Raw genomic sequence first — 23,948 nt, 5'->3', positions numbered from 1 at the left:
AGAAGTGGCTAAATGGTATAAGTTATTGGCCAAATGGTTTTGGGCAGTGGAAGAAGTGTTTTCAATTGTGGCCAAATTTGATAGTCTTCTCTCACCTTGTTCCTCACTTTGATTTTCTTTACCCACATCATCATGTTCCAGTTTCAAGTTTATTTGATCATTATACACCTATTTGGGTGTAAAAGGTACACGAGGGATGGTTTTACTATCTTTTACAATAATATATTTATCTATAACCTCATCATGTGTTGCTTTCTTGTTGCCTTCCTATCAAACCGTCATGGTCTCCCCAACAAGATGTGATTTACATACATTGAAATCACATCACATGGAACCTCATCAACATACTTCCCAATAAAAAACAGAACCAAGACTTGCTTAGTCACTTTCACCTCACTACAATTATTCAACTATTGCAATCTATAAGGTCTATGATGTTTAATAGTACACAAGTTTAGTTTATTAATAAGGGTAGTGATAGCTACATTAGCACAACTTCCAGTATATATAATCAAACTACACATCTTGTTTTATACATGGCAACGTGTATAAAAGATATTCTCCTTTTGTTAATCAATATCATCCTCCTTGACTTGAACTTGAATTGTATGCCTTATAACCAAGACCCCACCCTCAACTGGGTATGCAACCTCCTTATTAGTACAATCCTTTAATGGTGGCATGTCTTCATAATCAGATCTATGACTTTTGAACTACATGTCTCTATTGTCTCTAGTAACCATTATTATCTTGTTTGGACACTTTAAAGCATAATGCTCAAGCCCTACCACTTAAAACATTTAATATCACAAATATGTTTAGGTTGAGTATCGAATTTATTTTTAGAACCAGTGGAGACATCAACCTTGGTTTTGGGTAGTTTGGCTTTAGTACTAGTAAAGGGTTTTGATTGGGCAACCCCCTGTCCCTTGAAATTCAGCTTCCATGACAATGAAAAACCTGAATTGTTAGTTGGTCGTACATTCCTATTGTAATCCTGACTACGACATCAAATGATCCATTAGAAGTGTCCATTGGGTATATTCTAAGGCCTAAAATAAAGTGGATCTAAGAGGAGTTCAATGGGCTAAGTCAAGAGGCTTGGGTGAGTAAGAGAAAAAGGTTGAGTTGATATCCAATGGTCACCATCATTGTCGTCAAAATCACAAATTGACTAGTAAAATCATACGATTTTACGAGTCAACATGTATATAACATGTAAAATCGGGTTAGAAACTCGAACTCGGTCAAAATCAGTCAAACTCGGTCAAAATCGACCAAACTCGGTAAAATCAAACCGATTTTACGAGTTTGATAGAAGTTTAAAAATTTACTGCCTCCCTGTCCGAGTCCCCCGACACTCCACTCCATAATATGTGATTGAAAGTTTAATTTTACATTTCATTATGTCATGACTTGAAAGTTTAATTTAGAATTGAATTTCTAATTTAACCATATAAAATATTAACACAATAAAATCAGGTTGATTCAATCAGGGTTTTAGTAGCTTATTTAACTCCACTCAACTTGATTCAATCAGGAATTTAACTATATACATGTATGCTTTTTTTTTTGTATTTTGTCCAACTCTCTACACTAGACATCCTTGTTGATGTATATATTGATTATTGAACAGATTGTTTGTTTTAGATTTGTTAATTTTTTAGTTAATAAAATTCTATGGACATAATTGTATTATATTGTATTTTTAAATTATTTAAATCATGTATGAATTTTTATTTAAATTATTTATTTTAAGGTGTTTGGACATTTGTATTATTTATTTCACTTTTATTTTAATTGTGTCATGTTATTATTTACTACTTGACTGAAATTGTCAATATATAATTAGTTAAAATATTTTTCTTATGATTATACGATTCGAGTTTATGATCCGAGTTTATATTGTATATTCCATGTCGTGTCAAAAAAGCGTTTTTGACAACCTTGGTCACCATTATTCAAAGGATAAAAAAGTAAATCTTGATGTTATTGAGTTTACCAATTATTCTATAATTTGGTAGGATCAACTTGTTTTGAGTAGAAGGAAACACCATGAGAGGATTATTGACACTTGAGATAAGATAAAAGCGATCATGAAGAAGAGATTTTTTCTGGAACATTAATACCAGGATGTCTCTCAAAGGTTACAAAGTCTAACTTAGTGGTTTAAAAGTGCATAAGATTACCATAAAAAGATAGAAATCGCTATGATTTGAGCGAATATGGTGGAGGATAGAAAAGCTATTATGGCTAGGTTTTTGAATGGGTTGAACCACGACATAGCAAACAGAGTGAAGTTGCAACACTATATAGAGTTAAAAGACATTGGTGTTTATGGTTACGAAGATGGAACGACAACTTAAATGAAATGGCAGTGCACGATAAGTCCAAGGTTTATGTTTTTTTAATCATGGAGGTCGAGTTATAGAAAGGATAGGGCTGCCCAAACCAAAACAAATAGAGGAGTTAAGGTCAAACCACTTAAAGGGAAAAAAAAGTCTTCATCAACACTAGAGATAAATCTGATACTCAAACACATCGTAACCATCATATCAAATGATTTTTATGTTTGGGAATAGGTCATATAGCTTCTAAATATCCAAATAAGAGAGCTATGATTTTATAAGATTATAGGGAGGTTAAAACTAAAACTGACAACATTGATGATGAGATTATGCCATTTAAGAATACTAGTGATGAGGATGTAGAGTATCTGGTTGAGGAAGAATCATTTATGGTTAGACGAACATTGAATGTTGAACTCAAAGAGGATGATTTGAAGCAACAAAGGGATAATATTTTACATACTAGATGCCACGTCAACAATAAGTTATGTAGTATGATTATATATGGTGGGAGTTGTGCTAATATTACAAGTTTTATGCTTATTAGAAAGTTGAATTTAAATATTACAAAGCATTATATACCTTATAAATTTTAGTTGAATGAATGTAAGGAAGTGAAGGTTAATAAATAGCTTTTAGTTTCATTTTTTTTTATTGGGAGATATAACAATAAAGTTTTATATGATGTAGTTTCTATGCATGCGAGTCATATGCTATTAGAAAGGTCATGGTAGTTAACAAGAAGGTTGTACATAATGGGTTTAGAAATATGTATTATTTTATAAAAGATAGAAAACCCATCATATTTATACCATTATCACCGAAACAAGTCTACAAGGACTAATTGATATTGAAAAGGGAAAGTAAGGCCAAGAGGAATGAAAATACAAATTTGATCATGAGCTATAAGAATAAAGAAAAGTCAAATCCGGCCGAAAGGGAAAAAATTAGAGATTTAGCAAAGGGTGGAGAGAAAAATCAATGAGAAAATAAAGAAAGTAAGAGAAAAGAGAGTGTTAAGGGAAAATAAAGAAAAAAAGAGTTTTTTATGAAAAAGAAAGTGAAATCAAGAATGTTTTTTATACTAACCAACCTATGTTTGTAGTTTTATAGAAACAGGCCTATTTTAATACTAACAAACTTGATCCTTCTATGCCTAATGTTGTTGTTTCTTTATTACAGGAATTCAAATACGTGTTTCTCGAAGAAATTCCTAGTGGTTTACCATTGATAAGGGAAATTAAACATCAAATCGATCTCGTACTTCAAAGTGTGATTTCTAACCAACTAGCCTATCAAACTAATCTTTATAAGACAAAGGAACTTCAAAGGCAAGTTGAGAAGTTGATGTCTAAAGGTACAAGGGAAAGCATGAGTCCATATGTTGTTCCGGTGTTACTTGTACCTGTAAAGGATGGAACTTGGAGGATGTGTATTGATTTTCATGCTATCAATAACATTACAATGAAATATAGACATCTCATTCCTAAGCTAGATGATATATTAGACGAATTGCATGGTTCTTGTATTTTTACTAAGATTGATTTAAAATGTGGATATCATCATATTAGGATGAAAGAAGGCTATGAATGGAAAACTGTTTTTAAGACTAAATATGGATTGTATAAGGTTAGTCATGTCGTTTAATCTTACTACTACACCTAGTATTTTTATGAGATTGATGAATCATAGTTTGCATGCATTTATTGGCATATTCATTGTTGTGTATTTTGATGATATCTTAGTTTATAGCAAAAGTTTGAATGAACATATTAAGCATTTGCATTTTATGCTTAATGTTTTTCAAGAAAGAAACATTATATGCTAATTTGGAAAAAAAAAATATACTTTTTGCATTGAAAAAGTTGTGTTTCTTTATAATGTTATTAATGCAAAAGGTATTGGAATAGATGAGAAAAATGTGAAAGTTATCCAAGAATGGTCAACACCTAAGTCAATAACTAGGGTAATGAGTTTTCATGGTTTGGCTAGTTTTTATAGGAGATTTGTTAAGGATTTTAACACACTAGCCACGCCACTTGATGAAATTATCAAAAAGTCAGTTGCCTTTAAATAGGGTATTGAACAAGATAATGCATTCTATCTTCTTAAAGAAAGGTTAAGTTTGGCACATTTATTAGCATAACTTGACTTTTATAAAGCTTTTGAGATTGGATTTAATGCCTCAGGAATAAAAATTTGAGTTGTTTTAATGTAAGAGAAGCAGTCAATTGTCTATTTTAGCAAAAACTTTAATAGAGCCGCCTTGAATTACCCAACTTACAAAAATAAGCTTTATGTATTACTAAGGACTCTGGAGACTTGACATCATTATTTATGGTTGAAAGAGCTTGTCATACATTCAAATCACGAGTCATTGAAGCATTTGAAAAGACAATGTAACGCATGTCAAGTGGGTTGAATTTATTGAGACTTTTTCATGTGTGATTAAGTACAAGTAAGGTAAGGATAACGTAGTGGTTAATGCACTATTTAGGAGGTATATATGTTTTTCTTTCAACTTTGAATGTGGAATTATTGGAATTTGAGCATGTGAAAAATTTATATACTGATGATAGTGGTTTTGCTAATGTGTATGATGCTTGTGAAATGTCGATCTATTAATAATTTTATAGACTTGATGGTTATTTATTTAAAGAGAATAAATTATATGTCTGATAATTTTATGCATGAATTGCTTGTTTATAAAGATCATAAAGGTGGTTTAATAGGATATTTTGGTGTCAAGAAGACTTTAGATGTTTTGTATAAACACTTTTATTGGCCTAGAATTAAACATGATGTGCAAAGAGTGTGCTATAGATGCATTTCATGTAGACAAGCTAAATCTAAGGTCTTACCACATGGTTTATATACTCACTAAAATGTACCTAAGAAACCATGGGTAGATATTTTCATAGATTTTGTTTTAGATTTACCTAGGTTAAAAAGGTTAAAGGATTCTATTTTTATAGTTGTAGATAAGTTTTATAAGATGGTACATTTCATATCATATTATAAAAATAATGATGCAACCAACATTATTGATTTATTCTTTAGAGAGATGGTGTGACTTTATGGTGTTCATATACGCACTGTTTTTTATCGTGATATTAAATTTTTTAGCTACTTTTGAAAGGTTGTGGAGAAGTTAGGAACTAAGTTATTATTTTTTATTACGTGTCATCCATAAACGGATAGTCAAATAAAAGTAGTAAATAGAACTTTAACTAGTTTATTTTTTTTATTTTCATTCAAAAGAATCTAAAAAAGTGGGAGGATTGTTTGTCATTTATTGAATTTGTATATAATACAAGCATGTATTTTACTACTGATCATTCACCATTTGAGGTTGTTTCTGGTTTTAATCTACTTGTTGATGAAAGTAATATTGATTGTAATAAGAAATAACAGATGATGACTACACTTCATGAAAGTGTTCGATAACATATAGCGGGAAAAAAATAAATAATAAGCATTTAAAGCTAACAAAGATCGTAGACGTGTTATTTCTTAACTAGTTTATTGGGTTTGGGTGCATATGATGAAAAAAAGATTTCTAGCCCATATGAGATCTAAGTTGCAGCCTAGAGAAGATGGTTTATTCCAAGTTCTTGAGCAAATCAATGACAATACATATAAAGTGGATCTTTCATGTGAGTATGATGTTAGTGCTACTTTTAATGTTTATGATCTTTCTTTGTTTGATGTAGGTGAATATTTGAGATCGGATCCTTTGAGGAGGGGGAATAATGAGAATCATCAAGCATCATCAAATTATCCATTAGAGATTCTAATTTGGCTAATAATAAGGAAGATTAAAAAGGCACTCGATGAGCTTATTCAGAATATTTAGACCAAGTCAAGCTTTCAGAATTCAACAAAAAATATTTTTTTACTATTTTATCAGTCTTGTTTAGGATGTTTTTACCTATTATAAATAATATTATTTAGTTTGTATTGTGTGTGAAAAGTTACTTATACTTTAAGGTCTTCATTAAACTTATTTTGGACTTATCAAAGATCTTGTCTTTGTAGCATTCATATACTTTTACTTCATTTCATGGTGTTTTTCCTATACTTTCAGTTCATAATTTATTATATTTATAAGATTTGAATTTTTTGTATCTAATAACTTTAATGTCTTAGTTCAGGTGGTATAATATAATTTTAGCTTTTTCAAGTTATTTTTTCTTGCGTACAGATTTTTAGAATTTTTACACGATTGCATCAAATTATACCCCTTTTGTTTTTAAGAAAGTGAAAACCATGTGTAGTTGTCCTCTCTCTTCATTTTCTGGAGATCCTGGGAGATTTCCTTCCAAAGTTATGTTCCAACATAGAGGATGAAAATTTCGGCCTCGCCAAAGAACCGTATTGCACCTTCTCCAATAAGAGTGTGTTTGGTATTGTGGTAGCTGTTATGGTTGTGGTTTTAAAAAAGTTGTTTTATAAAAAGTATTTTTAGTTGAGGTTAATTTGAAAAAATATATGTTTGGTTAAAACTGTGGTTGAAATTGAGGTTGAACAAAAACTAGTTTAATGTGTTTAGTTAAAAAATGCTTTTCAAACTGAAGTTATAAAATAATTAAAAAAAACATATATTAATATTGATAGTTTTTCATTGAAATATTATCGATTTAACTACTGTTATTACATCATGAAATAAATAATATTTTATAAAAAATATTTTTTATTGTTCCATTAAACTATTTATAATTTTATCACATACAAAATTCATCCGACAAGAACTATATTTTTTATTATTTTATAAGCATGAAATTTAATAAATATTATTATTATTAAAAAAATGATATATTTAAACATCACGCTTTTAAAATACAACAATTTTAAATATTATATTTTAAAAACATTTTTTAAAACATAATAACTTAAAATATCTGTTTTGAAAGTGCGAAATCAATTATAATGGAAGATATTTTTTTATCCCATCAGTGAGAGCTAGCCGAAACCTGCAAAAAAAAAAAAAAAAAAACTCAGCATAAAGATTTGATATTATTTTTCTTCCCTGCATCTATTATATTTAGATGGGTTCTATCAATAGCTTAAGGGGCTGTGACCAAGAGGAGCAACTAGCAAAAAGGAGGAGGTCGGCGTGCAGGAGCTGCTGAAGGAGATTTTGTCACGGCTTGGACAGATCGGGTTTGGTTGAAGGTGGAGTTGGTTCTGCTATTACATACGTAGTGGCTGTTGTTGCTGACCACAGTGAAGAGGGGAGGAGTTGTTGGCTGTCGGCCGGAGGATGGGAGCTTTTTGTGGTGTTGGTGGTGAGGAGTTGCTTGCCGTGAGTTGAAGGGAAGGGCTTGGTGTTGACAGTGGAGAGTGAAACGTAAAAATACAGAACGCTGGATGAGAAGCATGAAAAAATTGCTTCGCCAAAACCTGAGGTTGAACCTCATTTTTAGTGGGTCCCATGAACCAAATCGCAGCTTCTTTTTTTAACCAAACATCATATTATCTGCGTTTGAAAAAAAACACAGCAGCTACCGCAAAGACAAACGGCCTCTAAATCATAATATACCAACGGCACCCTCCGAGCAAAAGTTTATTATTTTTATTATTATTCTTTCTGGGATGAGATTTTTATTTCAAGATAGATTTTTATACATTCTGTAATGTTCAGACGGTTTTTTCTTTTATTGGATGTACTGAATATCACAATATCAATAGAATGCTGGTGAACCAACCACCAGAATGCTGATAAAATTGACCAATAATCGGTTCAAAAGAGGGAGAGTTTTCGGCAAGATGTCATGCTAGAAAACGCCATCTACCAGCTAATCATATCCATTTCCGGGCTTCCTTTCATCAACATTTAAGATAGTGCTTTACATGAAATGATTGGTTTAAGCACCTCGTTTGCAGCACTTGAAAAGGAGAGAACAGAAACATATCCTCATCCATGGAATTAAGATAATTATCTATTAAGATCAAACTTTAGCATTTCTATCGCCTCTCCAGTTTGAAAAATTGCACTTAGACTCAGCAATTACATGATACTGGGTCGAGATATAAAACAGAAATGAGAAGAGAATTACAGGTAATGTCTATTGATCAAACATGATGAGAGTTAAACCTGAACAGCGGGTCCTGTGTAAGCTCCTTGACGCATATAAAGATCATCAGGTGTGTCTATCTCTGCAAGCCATGCAAGATCATCTATTTTTTCATCATCTATCTCAGCTCCATTTCCTCTAGCTGCAATGTGTTAAAAAGTTATTCAGCTTTGTTGCATGGTTAAACAAGTATTCAATATGAATGTTACATGCTTCAACCTATATATGCAGCAAGAATAGTAGAAGAGCAGCAAGGGACAAAAAAGAAAAAGCATGGATGATAGTAATGATAATAATGAAAACAAATAAAGGTTACTTACAGAAGGTGGAAAAAGGATAGTCATGGTAATAAGTACATTTTCTGCCTGCATCTTCTCTGTATGGAGGTGTAAGAATGTCAAGCACAGCACAAGGGGTGACTGCAGTGAAACAATGCAGATTCCCACCACGTTTTGGGTACAATACTGACGTCTCACATGGAGCTGTTAAAGTTTTATCCACTGTCAACTTTGCCAACCTTACTGCCAAAGATACGCATCCATTAGTCTGCACCTATTTATATTCATTTCGAACACTGAAACCCATAAAATAGAGACCCTATAGCCACTGACACCTATTTTACTCTTTTTATACCAAACTAAAGCAAAACAAACCAGACAACAGCATAAGACATGGCTACCATCAAATTTTACTGAATGCTACAACTGCAGGGACAGTAGTCCACAATGTTCAGTCAGTCCCATAATCAAAGCCATGATCATGCAATTTTAAAAGGCCTAAATATATTTGGTGGGTAGTTCATAATTGGTTTGAATTTGAAAGTATAATCCAGCAGACCAGCTTCAATTCCAAACACAGCTAAATGATGGCATATAATTTAGCTGATAAAGGGGCTGATTCAAAGGGAAAACTAGAATATTCTAGCAAACAGGCCAGCCGTCTTAGCAGTGACATCATCAGTGGGTTTCTCCAAAATACTTACACCAAGAAATTCTTAGATACACACATATGCTCATAGATACATACACGCATTGATTCATATATGCATGCATTCATACATATTTACATATCTGCACACATACAAATACACATAATAAGGCATGTTGTGTCTGAAAAATAGAGTAGTTCTGAATAAAACTGTCTCTATTATGAGCATGGAACAAGTGAGAATTATCTATATATTGGGCAAACAATTTCATTACTAGTCTGCTCAGCATTTGGTTAAATAGAAAAAACGCTAACTCCAACCACCATGAACATATCTGAGCATGTATTGGTGATGCATGATGGATAATGTTCTATCTAAATCAGGAGAAAATGAGGTCAGATTATAGGGTTAAAAGATCAACAGGTTTCAACCAATGGTTATAAAAGGAAATAGAGGAACTTTTACGTATGTTCCATAAATTGAGGGGACAACTAACAGAAAACGCATTTGAATCCACGGATTTTCATTTCTATTTGATCTTGCTTTCAATAATGAAGTTATTGATTAAAGCTGGACCTAAACTAAGAGTTATAAGAAAAAAGTACTCCAATAACTGTTGATGATTTGGAATTGAAGCCCATTTGAGCGCACAAACTATTCCAATTCTTGATGGTTAGTGGAGGAAGGCTATGGAATAATCAAGAAAAAAAAAATTAAATGTTAGTTTGTGAGTTCTAAAACTGTCAGGGCAGATGATAAAAAGGTTCTCAAAAGGCAAACCTGCAGGATAACCAGGCCCCTTGCTTTTTGGGTAACACGCAGGCTCAACCCAATCATAAGCTTTGACATGCAATGAACCATATAGAACTTTGCTGAAAACAGTCATGCTAGGATGGTCATGGAGTGGGATAACAGAAGAAGTAGGAAAGCAGAATATACACATCTGCGTACAAAGAATCATCAAGTCAAAAACTTTAAACATTGATCTGTACTTCCTGCCTGCTTTCAGATTTAAAATCCAGAATATATAATTAAAATAAAAATGCAGGCTCAAACAATATTAAGGAGAACATCTGCATTAATATTGTGATAATCGGCAAGCACAAACACATGCCAGGAAGCAATTATAAGAACTGAAATGTTCCTAAATTAATTTAACTACACTTTTCAAATTTTGCCGAGGAATTGATATATATATATATAACCGAAATGAAAAACAACGAAGCACACAGCTATCCCAACAAGAACAAATTCTAATCGAGAGAGAAGAAGTAAAGCTCACTGTAAAACTATCACATTCATAAACATCTACATATGTCATTGGTTGAGCCCATCGAGCAACGCTACTCAACCGATTAAGTCCAAGCATGCCATGCCCTCGATCATCTCGATTTTCCTCTTTAAGCCCTACATCAGCAGGGCCAAATGTGTCTGCACAACAGGCGAGGAGATTTTGTAATAATCTAAATAATGAATCACAATTCGTTCCTCTGATTATAATGGAAATTTGGGAATCAATATATTGACGTGACAAACAGCAAAAATAATGCATTGGCTCCTCCAATTCTATTGCTATTGTTTGCCATTTCATACTTTCATCCTTATATCATGACACCACAAATTTGTTAGATTTTTCTAATTCCAAATAAAGATTTAAGGGATAACTAATAAAGAAGAAAAAATATTGTACAAGGCTTGACCTTTTCACGTTCAGCTTCAAAACAAATTCACAAAACCCACTTCAGAACTCAACTAAACAGGAGAAAAAAAATACATAAAAGATAAAAAGGAAGAAAAGGAGGAATACCCAAAAGAGAGCAGAGTTTCTGGATGGCACTAGAAGAAGGAGGTGCCCCCGAGGGTGTAAAGGTCTTTCTGCAGAGCTCATATGAAGCTTGAACTTTAGAAGATGAATTCTGCTGCTCTACCATGTTTATGAGGTTTCTGAAACAGGGAATGAAAGGTAGTAAGCAATTTTCGTGTTCTATTGCAAGCTTTCTTGCCTTATCAGTTGCGTTTCGGAATTTTGAGAACATTTTTGGTCGTCAATTTCTTTTTTTAACTGGAGAGTGACAGCTTTTTTTTCTTTTTCTTTTTTTTCCTAGAGATGAACTATTTATATGGTCTTTAATCATGATCTGGTTCTCTTCAACGTATCCTAGACAGATAAAAAAAAATTCTAACTCATGCATTTAATTTAACAAAACAAAATATAGTATAATGATGGAAAGGGTGGATATAAACGCTGACAAGAAAATCTTTTATGTAATTGAATATTAAATAGAATTCATAAAGAAGAAAAAAAAGATAGAAATAATGTTTGATAAAATACGAACAAGTATAGATAGTAACCAAAATTTTTTATAAGATGATTTTCTTTGACATTAAAGTTTTATTAACACTAATTTAGAAGTTTGTGTTTAAGAATAATACTAGTGTAATTATTTTGATTTTTAATTAATTATTAATTTGGATAACCTTAATATTATCCACTAAAAAATAATTTATATATTCTACGTGGCATCATTTTATATATACACATACTTCTACTTCAGTTTTTTTCGTAAAACAAGTTATTAATTGTTCAATGTCAAATAATTTCATGAACAAATAATCAATCGACCAATTATCAATCATTGATTAATATGTTAATTGTTATTTATTATTTTCTTTTAAAAGAAGAAACTATAATTAAAAAATTAATATCGAAGAAAAAAGAAAAATAACAGTTTTCCTAATTGAACAAAATATAAAGTTCTAAACTTGTCTTTAATAGGTTTTAAATAAGAGAGGGGCAATGCAAAAACTATAAACTAGAAAACTTTTAAAGAAAAAAACCTATAAAAACTATAAAAAAAAAAAGGATGGTTAATAAAAACTATAAAGAAATAAACAATAATAAACTAAAACTACAATAAATAGCAAAAAATTGTGTTATGGGTCTGAAAATCATTTTCAATTATTGAGTGTCATATTTATAATGTTATTATAAAATCATAATCTTTCACAAATTATTTACAGATAAGGACTATATAATATTAATCCTAGTACAATTTGTACTTCTTTATTTGCACACATCATTCTAACAGTTTTATATATTCATATCAAACTATAATATCCATAAGTTATTTTGCTAAAGATTATTTTTTTGTATTGGGCTTGATTGATCAATTATTTAATGTGAGTCCTGATCTCTTAATCAATTGTTGACTTTAATTTTTTTCATTAATTTGTTTGAAAAATTATTGTTCTTAAACAATTGACACGTGGATGGTTTAGTTTTTTTGTATAAACAATACCCCTTATTTTCTTTATTTTAAAATAAATAAAGGAATATTTACTTGTCATTTATGCTAAAATCAATCAAGAAATTGACCATGAATGACATGACAAATAACCATGTTTCATTGTCTAACATGTTAGCTAATTAAGTAATTTTAAACTAAAATGTTTTATGGCTTTCAGGCTCGAACTCGATGCTTAGGATTTCAAGAATTGTAGCTTCGGATGCAATTAATGCATCGATTCATTAGTTAATACCCATTTCTTCTTCTTCTTCTTCTTTAATAAGTCCACAATTCTTCTTCAATAAATAATAAAGATTTCTAGAAAGAAAAAGGAACTCTAAGCTTACTTCTCCCTTCAATACACTGAAATGACATCTTCGAGCTCTACACAATAAAAACTTTCTTTTATCACATGCTTCCAAAACTACTAGACTATGTCCCCCATGCACACTGGTCAATAATCAGCGATGCTCTAGAAAACATGACTGGAGAATGCCTTAGTCTATACCAAGAATAAATTATGAAAGAAAAAGACAATCGGTTTATTTTAGGCATAGAGAGAGAAAAGGATACTTTCTATATAGGAGAATCACATGAACCACACACAAATAAAAGAAATCTATGCCTAAGTGGCCTAATGTTACCACTATGGATTATATAAGTTGGTTAAATAAAACACAACACTTTGGCGAGAATATAAATGTTATTGAGTTTTGATGCAATTTAGTTGTCTAGAGCATGAAGAGTTGTCAACTGCCCTTTTTATTTTGAGTTAAAGTCAAATAATATTTTTTTATTAGGTACAAGATGCAAACCATCTTTTATATGATTTGGCCTTAATAAGAGTCTTATATCTAAGAGGTGAAGAATCTTGTATCTCTATATAAATTGTCACAGGTCAATTTGAAAACTTGCTAGTGGATACTCCTAAATATAGTGTTATGTTAAGGAATGAGAAGAAACATGTGACATTTCCTACCCAATAAGAACATAAATCTTTTTTTTCTTTATTGGGTGTGTGGATATCTTAGACATTCTAGTTCTAAGAGTCTGACAAGAGATTATTTAAATATGACAATGACCTTGGTTAAGGATAGGATAACAACTTTAGGACCTTTTATGCTTAGTCAAACATATAGAACATTAGGAGAGTGCCAAGTGAAAAGTGAGGATCACCCTTTAATAATAAAGGGGAATATTTATTTAGCATTATGATGGATTCATACATACGTAACTATCTACTTTCATAAGTTTAAAATAATTTAGTCAACCATAAACCCCCAAGTAATTTATATAAGGGAGAGTTATTAAAAACCCTTTTTTCATAGTTTTTTATTTATTTATTTAAGAGATACTTATTGACCTTTCTAGCCATGGTAAGAAGAAGTGATCAATCTATGGTCACTTTGGTATTCATAAAAACAAGTCTTATGTGGTTGTTATTTTTTTGGTATTAAAAGGACCGATGCTAAGAAATCAGAGAATTGTGTAGTTTAGAGCACTGTTATTAAACTCGGCCCGGCCCGACGAGTCGACCCGGTGGCTGGACCGGTCTGGGTTTAATAAAAGACAGGCCAGGGCAACAACCCGACAAAACCCGGTTGACCCGGCGAGTCAACCCATGACTCGGGCGACCCAAGCGAACCCGGATGAGACCTGGTTTTTTTTTTCAAATGTGGGATTTGAAACCCATTAGTATATATACTCTATATTCTCAAAAAAAAGTTATGTTTTTTCAATGTGGGATTTGAAATCCTTTCATATATATACTCTATGTTCCCAAGAAAAAAAGTTATGCTTTTTCAATGTGGGATAAAAACTTTTTGGTTTAAATACTACAACTTAAAAGGATAACGTGGTATCTTTTCAATGTGGGATTTGAAGCCTTTTCATATATACACTCTATGTTCCCAAGAAAAAAGTTCTGTTTTTTCAATGTGAGATTTGAAACCTATTAGTATATATACTCTATGTTCCCAAGAAAAAAGTTATTTTTTCAATATGGGATAAAAAAACTTTTTTGATTTAAATACTTCAACTTAAAAGCTTAACATAGTATTTTTTTAATATGGGATAAATTTTTTTTGAAATATTCTTTTAAACTTTATTATTTACAATATGTATAGCCTATATTTTCATGGATTTTTTCTTAATTTTTTCATATGAAATATTAAAGTTTTAAATATTTTTTTAAGTTTTTCCGGGTTGACCCATGAAACTCGTGACCCGGCCCCTTGGCTGGGTCAACCCCCGGGCCGGGTTTAATAACTATGGTTTAGAGAAGTATTTTGACCTATATGGAGCTATATTTAGGCTAATGATAGATCCAGTATAAAAAAACAATTATTGTTCTTGTAAGCCTTCAATTTTGTTCTAGTTGGTGTTTTATTTTTCTTATTGGAACGATAAATTTCTGTACCAAGGCATTTTGGTGTTTCGTTACGGGGTCTTGTACTGTACATATATACATACATACATCCATACATATAATTCAAATTATTAATTTAACATATATTATTCCAATTCAAATCTAAAGATAAATTAACTTTAAATTATGCAATACAAAAACAATTTCAAGCATCTAAACATAATTTTAAAATTTAAAACATTTCTAAATAGTTAAAAGTCAAGATAAAAGATAACTTTAACTTATAGTTATTTAGCAAAAATAAAATGAAAATAAAAACTTACTTTGAAAGATATATTTTATGAACTATATAGGTCACAAAAAAAAAATAAAAGGAAAATAAAAATCCAAAGATTTTAAATGACCAGCTAAGAAGAGGCAACTATATAATCAATACTATGTATTTTAGAACATTCCATTGGAAAAACTTCATCATATATGATATATCTCCATTTTTATAGGAATTTTCTAATATTTCTATCTAATTAAATTAAATTAGATTTAGTTGATATGATAAAAATAAAAAAAAATGGATTGAATTGAAGAGTGTGTAACTATATAAAATATTAGGAATAAAAGGCAAGACTAGCAATGTAACTTACCTCATGTAGGGTGCTTTTGGGTGATAGTATCTTTTCTTTAGCATAACTTGTCTCTTACATTAGAACTTTGTTGACCAGTTAGGATTTTCCAGTGACCATAATACTAGGTAACAACTCCTTTACATAAAGTTTTAGACCTTTCCCCTCTCTCATAAAAAGACTATTTTCCCCTTTCATAGGAAAGATGGCTAGATTGTCTCGATGTTAGGTGCAATAACTGTCATACGTGTGTCGCATAGCGACAATCATCCTTTTAGGTTGGGATTGTCAGGAATGATGTGGGTGTAAATGACAATGAATTCTTTTCCTTTATCAGTAAAACAAGGGGAATAAGAGTTGTCACCTAGTATTATGATCACTAGAAAACCTTATGGTTTGCGAGAGTTTGGGTAGGGGGATTAGTTGTGCAAGAAAAAGACATAGCACCCCTAGTGCACTCTACCTATGGTAAGCTGCTTTGTTGTTTATTCTAAGTCGTGTTTATATTCGTTAATTTATTTAAGGTTTGAGAAAGTCCACCTCAGTAAGGAGATCCTTATCTCATTAGGTTAAAACCTAGTCATTCTAAAGCTTAAAAAAGTCTGTCCAAAGTTTAAGAAAAGCCATCCTCAATAAAGAGATTCTTATATTATTAGATTAAAACCTAACTATTCTAAAGCCCAAGAAATAAAAAAAAATTATTTGATATTTTGGTCAAATGCTAATGGCTAATTGCAAACTTTTTGTGATACTCATTAACTGATTTTTTTTGTATTTTTTAAAGTATGATGAAAATGAAATTTTTATTTTTTATATAAAATATGCATGAAAATTTTAGAATTTGGTCATATGCACTCAAAATAAAATATATATTTTTTGTGTTTTTTAAATGAGGAAATATTTTAGAAATTTTTTTATTGTTTTTAAATTTTAGCCAAAAACGACTATTTTTAATACAAGATCAATATCTTACAGTATAAGTCTCTAGCCCCGATATTAAGTGAAATTATTGGAAAAATATGCAAGGAACCCACAAATAATTTTAAAATGACCCTTAAAAGTTTTTAGAATTTTTGGAAATTTATTTGGGGTATGTTTGACAAAAAAAAATCATTTTCCTTTTAAATGAAGTTGCCAAAATAGGTCTAAAGGTGTGTTTGTCAAACACGTCCTTAAACCAAAAAAACTTTATCAAAATACTTGCCAAACAAACAAGACCTAACTTCATTGACCCGAAACCAAACCAATCGAGTTGACCTAAAATCAATGGTTTGACCAAGAAGCAAACCTAAAATTTTGGTTTAACCCGAAAACAATTCCAAAACAAAGTAAATATCCAAAAACATATTCAACTAAAAAAAATGAAAAAATATAAAATTTCTTGACAAAAACAGATCATATACACACAAAATGAACACAATGAATGTTTTTCGTGAACCCAGAAAACATAATTCTCACCATTGACCAAATATAGCAAAACCAGGGGTACAAAGAGATTATAGATCATGCAAGGGTTAATAATCTAGCACTTATTCACTTCGATTATTACTTAGACATCATGACTTGGTTAGGGAGGGTTTCGGTTTAAAACCAAAACTCTAAGATTATAATCATGAACAACATGTTATTGAGGCAAAAGAAACTTAGATTACTGGATAATGAGGTTATGTGAAGTGGCTAGTGCCAAGAAATTGATCAAAACTGATCCAAATCATGTAGCTAAGACATTGTTTTTCCCATGAACATTGCCTAAAAAACAAATGCAGAAACCCAGAAAACTCAATATGACATATATGTAACTAGACCCCTATAAAATGCACTAAGAGCCCAAAGAACATACTAAACTTAGCAACCAAAGCTTAAGCATGCTCAAAACAACTTATTTTAACCATTAAACACAACAAGAAACAAGGAATCAAAGGCAAAACAACAAGCATAGCCTATGTCCTATAGTAAGCCAAAAACATATTCCAATAGTGTTTCATAGGTTGTTTTTCACATTGTTAACCATAAACAAACATTCATTTGGCTTAGGCAAACCTAACTAACCACTAACAATGGTCTAAGAATATCATAAACAAACAACAACCAAACCTTCAACATGTACTGCTATAAAAACTTCATTGATTGCCTTGAACAATTAAAACATGCTAAAAATGTATCTCAACCTAATATTCATCACCTCAAAGACAAAACTAAATATCTAAACTAAACTTTGAACAACACTTAAACACACATATGCATAATAAAACATGATATGGTTAAACATAAAAAGCAAACACCCATTTGCATTTAAACTAACAAAAAGCTTTAAGAAAAGGCATAAAGGACACCCAATGCAGAAGATAACAATGAAAACATAATGGAAAGGGAAGGGCTATGCTCATTAAGCTACATCCCCTCATAAAAGTTGAAAACTTACCTTATCTAAAGATGTTGCCTCCTAGGAATCTTTCCTTAAGTGATGGTGAGTGTGGCCATGTAGTTGTATGTCTGAGGGTAAGTGAAGAGCTTGGTGACAATAGTGAGGATGTGTGGGTTCAAAGGGTAACCATTTTTTTGCTTTTTTTTTTCTTTCCTCTCTTTTTTTATATGGCTTTTTGCCTCTACTTTTTAAACTTCATTGGGATCCTTTTTTGGGGATATCACCTGGACCATTCTCTTTCATTAATGTGCAAGAATCAATCTCGGCAATCCATTAAGGTTGAGGCATGGGTTTTGGCTTCTTATAGTAATGCCTTCAAGGTTGTGAAAAAGCTTTTATTTTGTCTATGTAAGAGTACAACATGCAAGGTGTGAGGGGCATGTTCGTTGTCTTGTTCGAGGAAGAGATGATGGTGATTTTGGACTTAGAAGATGGTAACAAAGCCAGCCTTCTTTGGGCTTTTAGGGAGGAAGAAAATCTATAGTAGATTGTCTAACACCTTTTTTATTTTTTTATTTTTGAACTTATCAAGACAACATTGATTTTAACCAAAATCAAACATTTTGGCCAACACACACCGTTTCATTTAAATGAAACGACACCGTTTTAATAGCCCTTGGTCAATTAAATTTCTAAAATTAGGATTTGATCAAAAGTCAAATTAGTTCCTGATCTCTTGACTTCTTTTAATTGCACTCGTAATTACTTTATAACTTTCAATTTTGTGTAATTTCACCCTTGCCAAACTCAAACTCCGACGCTGAAGTTCAATGTCTTTTTCATTTTGGTCCTTGGTTTATGATTTATGCAAATTGATCCCTAATTGACCATTTAACTTTTAATTTTCTTCAATTCAGCCCCTCGATTTCACCGAATTCAATCTCTAGAGTTTTATGTGTTTTACAAGTTGGTCCTTGATTCTAAATTTCTTTAATTTGGCTCTTAATTGATCCTCAAACTTTGATTTTCTTGCAATTTCATCCTTGATTTCACCCAATTGAGTTTGGAAAAATTAAATTTGGTCATTTAAAATTCTAATATTTTTAATTAAGCTTCCAAACTTATTTTGTTTCACCAATTAAATCCCTATTAAAATGAATTTGACCCATTAAAAGTCTGATTAAGTCCTTGCACTTAATTAATTCTTTTAATTTGACTCAAATTAATTCTTAAACTTAATTAATTCTTTAATTGGGCCAATGATTAAATCAAATTGGTCTGTTGAAAGTCTAATTAAGTCCTCAATCTTAATTTTTATGCAGATTCATCCAATAATCCTTTAGTTTGATCTTGAATCTGCATTGTCCTTCAAGCTTGGGTATAATGGAGGTACAATTGGGCTTCCAGTTTTGTCCAAAACTCTAGTTTGGTTCCTCCATGTATTTGGAATTTCTCTCAACCTATTCTTGTCAAGTTGCCGGTTTTTTTCACTTTTCACTTTTCATTTTTGTTTCTTTTTATTTAAAAAAAATGAAAATTTTGAGGGAAACTCAAAATTAGGTTATGATAATAATAACCCCATCCTTAATTAATAGAACTCATCACTATATCATTAAAAAGAAATAAAAGGTGAGAAATCCAAACATATAGAATTAAAAGTGACATACTCAAATAAATTTTAATTGAAGATTGGTTAGTGTATATGCCAAATTTCTCCATTTTAATATATATCTAAATTTTAACATTATATTAGCCCTTCGATACAATAAAAAAAAAAATTTAAATGGACAACTAATCATGTAAAATTAAGAATTTCCATCAAAATATTATAATTGTTTTTATTATATTAGTTTTAAATAAAAAAAATTTAAATGTAAAGAAAATGTCAGGAAATTTTTGGTGTTGTTATTAAGAATGAATCATCAAATCAATTTTTAAATTTTCTAACCTAATTTCATGTCTAACTTTGAGGTGACCATGTAGAAATTATCCCTAACATATTCCAGCTAGTAACCTCTATTACAATAAATAAAGATGAAATATTTCAGAGGCTTATAAAGGCGGATAATGCATATCCTCCATCTCCACATCCATTGAGGCCTCCTGATCTTAATACTCGTCTCTTTTTTAATAGGCAGTGACCTCTAATAGAAGAAGAAGTGGGGACCTCTAATGTGATCTTTTCCATGATCAATTTCTATGAAGTAATTAATGGTAAAAGTAAAATAAAAGTAAGAGAATGAAGCTCCATCGGCTTCCCCTCCACTTCTATATTCAAATTAATTGAGTGTTTTTGCCCATCTTCAGCTAGTTTCTATATATATATATATATAAAGGTCCTGGAAATGGAGACAGTATCAGAGTAAGGATACTTGTAGTTGTCATCCTGGAGAAGGGATTTTTTTTTTATTAAAAAAAAATAGAATTTGAAAGATGGAAGGCAGTGAAAGCGAGGCAGTGTTCGAATCCCTAAATCTGAACCCCCAACTTTTCATCAACGAAACCCTAAACACCGTCGACGATTTGCTGGACGACGCTTTCCATTTCTTCCACCAGTCAGTACCATTTCCGTTTCTCTTTCTTTTCTCTAATCATGTTACTAATTATTCTTGTTTTTTTGCCACCCCACAGGGAAGCATCAACCCTTTTGAAAACTGACGGCACTAGTAGATCCCAATTTATAAGCGAGGTATTTTTTTCTTGTTTTTTTTCCTCTCTTAATTTATTGGATCTGAGGTTAATTATTAGCCTGATGTTATTTGAATTTCATAAAAAAGGGAATTGCTTACGTCCGCGATATGATACAATCGGACTTGGATACGCGGTTGGGTATGTGGGAGAAGTACTGTCTTCACCATGTTTTTGCGGTTCCTGCGGGTTTCTCTTTACCTCAAACTGTATGTTCTCTCTTAACCAATCCTTGCAGCTCTTCATTCCTCATAATATTTGTCTTGGTTTCTTTTTTCGCTTTCCACGATCGCCAACCTTTCATGGATTTTAAGTTTCTGTTGTGTCAACTTTCCATTTATTGGATTGCGCTGCAAGGTTTCTAGTCATATACCCCATTTCAACACTTGTCAGTTCCAAAGGATATTGTCGGGTAAGGCGCGGTTAAATAGATACTTGGTCAACAGCTTAATTGGCTGAATAGAATTTAGCCTAGTGTACATAGTCTTAAAAGGCACAGGGGAATGTTCATCAACTGGACATGATGAGGAACAATGACAAGGAATGGGATGCATATTTTCAGAAAGATGGAAGGTGCTATTGATCAGTTTTTTAACGATCCGCTTCTGCGTTTCTTCTTGTATTTCCTTGTCATAATCTCTTTCTCTTGTTTAGGGCAATGATAATCGCGTTTACCTGGTGATCTAGTTGGATCTGACATCTGTTGTAATGTTGTTTCTGGAAGGAATCACCAGCTGAAACTTTCACGTGTCAAGATTTGCTTTCTGATCCTGATCTGGATGCACAGTTGGATATCTTGAGGAACAGGCTTACTATGGTAAGAACAACTTGTTGTAGAGCAAAAACTTCCATCCGTGCGTGGTTTCCTGTTCTGTTTATTTTCTAGATTGTTTTTGTTATGTAAATATATTCTACAGGTAGGAAAGGAGTCTTCTGAGCTGAATCATGAGCTCCAAGCCTTGGAAAGGCAATCCGCTTCAAGTGATCATTGTGCAGAACTTGTCAGTGAGGCCCTGCTATTATATGACCAAGCCTCCACGCAAGACATGTATCAAGGTAACTGTTGAAGCCTTAACTATGTGGGTGATTACATGTTTACAATGCTTTGACATTTTCAGAAAGCAAGTTTTTGTTTGAGGTGGACCTTTCCAGTTTTCTGTTACTTGGTTTTGTTTGCTCATAGCAGTCGTTATTGTTGGCAACAATCTCCACTGTTTTGTAACAGAACACTGTTGTCAATTTTGTTTCCCATTTCTGTGTCACCTCCATGTATGCCTAAGGTACTGTTGCTTCCAACATTTTACGTAAACCAAAGCCCTTAAATAGCACACTGATATTCCGAATATCATGAGCTGTGCTTCATGTTCTAGGAGGTTTAGTGTTATGCACACACTTTCTAACTTTTTGAGTCTTTAGAATATTCAGTACTGCTGTTTTATTTTTCCCTTGATTTTATTTTTTCCTGTAAATTATGTTTAACCAGCTTGAAGTCTTTTAAAAATGTATTTGGAACCAACACAGAATTGGTTGCAGAGGGGTTTTGCTTGTAAATCCTTGAAAGTTTATGTAGTTCTGCAACTCTGGCTTGTGAAGAAGTTTTCCCTGATATAGTGCTCTTTAGAATAAATGCCTCTTTTTTCTTCTTTTTTCCCCTTTCCCTTGTAGTGTATTGCAACGTGCTAGGAGGCTAGACCTTGTGAATGTGCTTTATCTTGTGCTATCAGCAACTTCAAAGCCACTAATGAAGAACTTCGTATATGGATGCAAGGATTTATGACAGCTCTTAGTTGATCATATAATTATTTTTAAACTCAGCTCATTTAGCTGTTTATATCCCTGAAATTCCTCATAGGACAAATTATTTTGTAATTTTTATTAGTTCTGCAATTTGCTATTGACAATTGCTTCTCGCAGATATGCTGTCAACCATGTCCGAACTTCATGAAAAAATGGAGAAGCTGAGGACCAGAAAGGTGGAAAACTTAGAATGCATTAGAGCAAAGAGGATTAACGATCCGAACAGAGATTTATTGGCATCAAATTACAGGAAGGGTAAACTTAACTAGCAACAATTTGTTGTTTGGTGCTTGGCAAGCTTGATATGATTGCATTATGAATTAAAAGTTTGCGTTTCCTGATACTTCCTTTTGTTTTCTAGGTCTCCCAAATGCAACAGTGGAGGATATTCAAGAATTTATGGCTGATTTAAAGCATATGTGATCCGAGCTTCATATGATGTCAATCAGTCTTGCAACTGTGCTGTGTACCGGTGATGCTAACATGATCCGATCCTCAATAATAACCTGTAGTTATTTCTCTTCCCATGTATCTACTCGGCTGGCCTGGAGATGTGCTCTAATTAGATTTAGACAAAATGGGATCAAGGAGGCCTTGTGTTTGTCTCTGAATGGAAATTGGTAGTGGAAATGTCTTAGCCAGAGACTGTAATGCCTTCAACCAAGCCCCCACCCCACTACAACCAGTTTGTTGTCTGTCAGTAATTCAATGATATGAAGATTCCAATTCGTACAATCCAACGTCCCAAGTTGGGGATCTGATTTGTGAACTATCAACTCGAGCCTTTTCTATTTGATTTCTCAATTAGACGTTATAATATATACCAATAACGACTATTTGATTTCTCAATTAGGAAAAATTACTTCGATAGTTTCCTTAACTTTACACTTTATTTTGAAAATATCTTCCCCTGAAAGCAACTCTTCGGGTCCAAGAGTTAAACCATTGTTGAGTGCAGACCGTATGTTCCGTCCATAGTATTACTATTATTAGTGTCATCAATAGGCGGAGGAAGGCACAGGCAACTTGGCCCCCTAACTTTGTCTTCTTTGCGTTTTGTTCTTAATTTGTAGCTTTTTTGGAGTTGGAGTTCCATTATTAATGACTGTAAGTTTAAGCTTGTCGGAACTGGAGAGGCGAAGGGAAACTGGAAGGGGTCCTGGAGGGTGGGTGTGATCATCTGGCCAATAGGCTGTGTCTTTCCTTTACTATGTATTTCTTTCCTCTACTTGTTTCAGTTTCTTTAGCTACTGGTTGAAGGAATCGGTGATTAGCATATGATCCTTCTTTTATATTTAGACAAGAGGGGTTTTAGCTTACTTTGTTGATCTTGATTTCTTTCAAGCCACCTTGAGAACAAGATTTTGTGGCACAATCTCAGTGCAAAACACTTGTGGTTTCCCGTTTCAAATCCCCGACAATTTTTAGTGCTGCTACTCACAACGTGGAATGGAGTTGTTTGAGGGGAGA

The 23,948-nt window shown here is 32.1% G+C and overlaps 2 protein-coding genes across 3 annotated transcripts; one reads left to right on the top strand and one right to left on the bottom strand.

Annotated features, from left to right (window-relative positions):
• Window positions 1-8,268: 8,268 nt before the first annotated feature.
• On the bottom strand, window positions 8,269-11,458 carry LOC18105722 (plant cysteine oxidase 3). Its single transcript, XM_006374316.3, has 5 exons — window positions 11,161-11,458; window positions 10,636-10,784; window positions 10,134-10,296; window positions 8,746-8,946; window positions 8,269-8,567 (listed from the first exon to the last, which is right to left on the bottom strand). The coding sequence occupies exons 1-5, from the start codon at window positions 11,387-11,389 to the stop codon at window positions 8,440-8,442; spliced, it is 870 nt and encodes a 289-aa protein (XP_006374378.2). The 5' UTR covers window positions 11,390-11,458; the 3' UTR covers window positions 8,269-8,439.
• An 8,616-nt stretch (window positions 11,459-20,074) lies between these two features.
• On the top strand, window positions 20,075-23,327 carry LOC18105721 (protein MIS12 homolog). Of its 2 annotated transcripts, none has more exons than XM_024586011.2 (7): window positions 20,075-20,548; window positions 20,625-20,682; window positions 20,771-20,890; window positions 21,403-21,498; window positions 21,599-21,737; window positions 22,596-22,733; window positions 22,840-23,327. In XM_024586011.2, the coding sequence occupies exons 1-7, from the start codon at window positions 20,427-20,429 to the stop codon at window positions 22,899-22,901; spliced, it is 735 nt and encodes a 244-aa protein (XP_024441779.1). In that variant the 5' UTR covers window positions 20,075-20,426; the 3' UTR covers window positions 22,902-23,327. The 2 variants fall into 2 exon arrangements, with proteins under 2 accessions (XP_024441779.1, XP_006374377.2); XM_006374315.3 differs by having other exon boundaries at window positions 20,076-20,548; window positions 21,406-21,498.
• The last annotated feature ends 621 nt before the right edge of the window (window positions 23,328-23,948 follow it).

The sequence above is a fragment of the Populus trichocarpa genome, chromosome 15 (genome assembly GCF_000002775.5).
Source record: "Populus trichocarpa isolate Nisqually-1 chromosome 15, P.trichocarpa_v4.1, whole genome shotgun sequence".
NCBI lineage: Eukaryota > Viridiplantae > Streptophyta > Magnoliopsida > Malpighiales > Salicaceae > Populus > Populus trichocarpa.
The sequence above is the reverse complement of the archived record's forward strand: the minus strand, read 5'-3'. Positions and strand labels throughout refer to the sequence as shown.

What these genes read in the sequence shown, in the direction of transcription:
- LOC18105721 (XM_024586011.2), top strand. Translation starts at nt 20,427, where the DNA reads ATGGAAGGCAGTGAAAGCGAGGCAGTGTTCGAATCCCTAAATCTGAAC. An exon ending in TGAGGAACAGGCTTACTATG is followed by an intron (nt 21,499 to 21,598) that starts GTAAGAACAACT and finishes TATATTCTACAG; the next exon opens with GTAGGAAAGGAGTCTTCTGA. An exon ending in GGCATCAAATTACAGGAAGG is followed by an intron (nt 22,734 to 22,839) that starts GTAAACTTAACT and finishes TTTGTTTTCTAG; the next exon opens with GTCTCCCAAATGCAACAGTG.
- LOC18105722 (XM_006374316.3), bottom strand. Translation starts at nt 11,389, where the DNA reads ATGTTCTCAAAATTCCGAAACGCAACTGATAAGGCAAGAAAGCTTGCA. An exon ending in GAAACTCTGCTCTCTTTTGG is followed by an intron (nt 10,785 to 11,160) that starts GTATTCCTCCTT and finishes CCTGTTGTGCAG; the next exon opens with ACACATTTGGCCCTGCTGAT. An exon ending in GGGGCCTGGTTATCCTGCAG is followed by an intron (nt 8,947 to 10,133) that starts GTTTGCCTTTTG and finishes TATCTTTGGCAG; the next exon opens with TAAGGTTGGCAAAGTTGACA.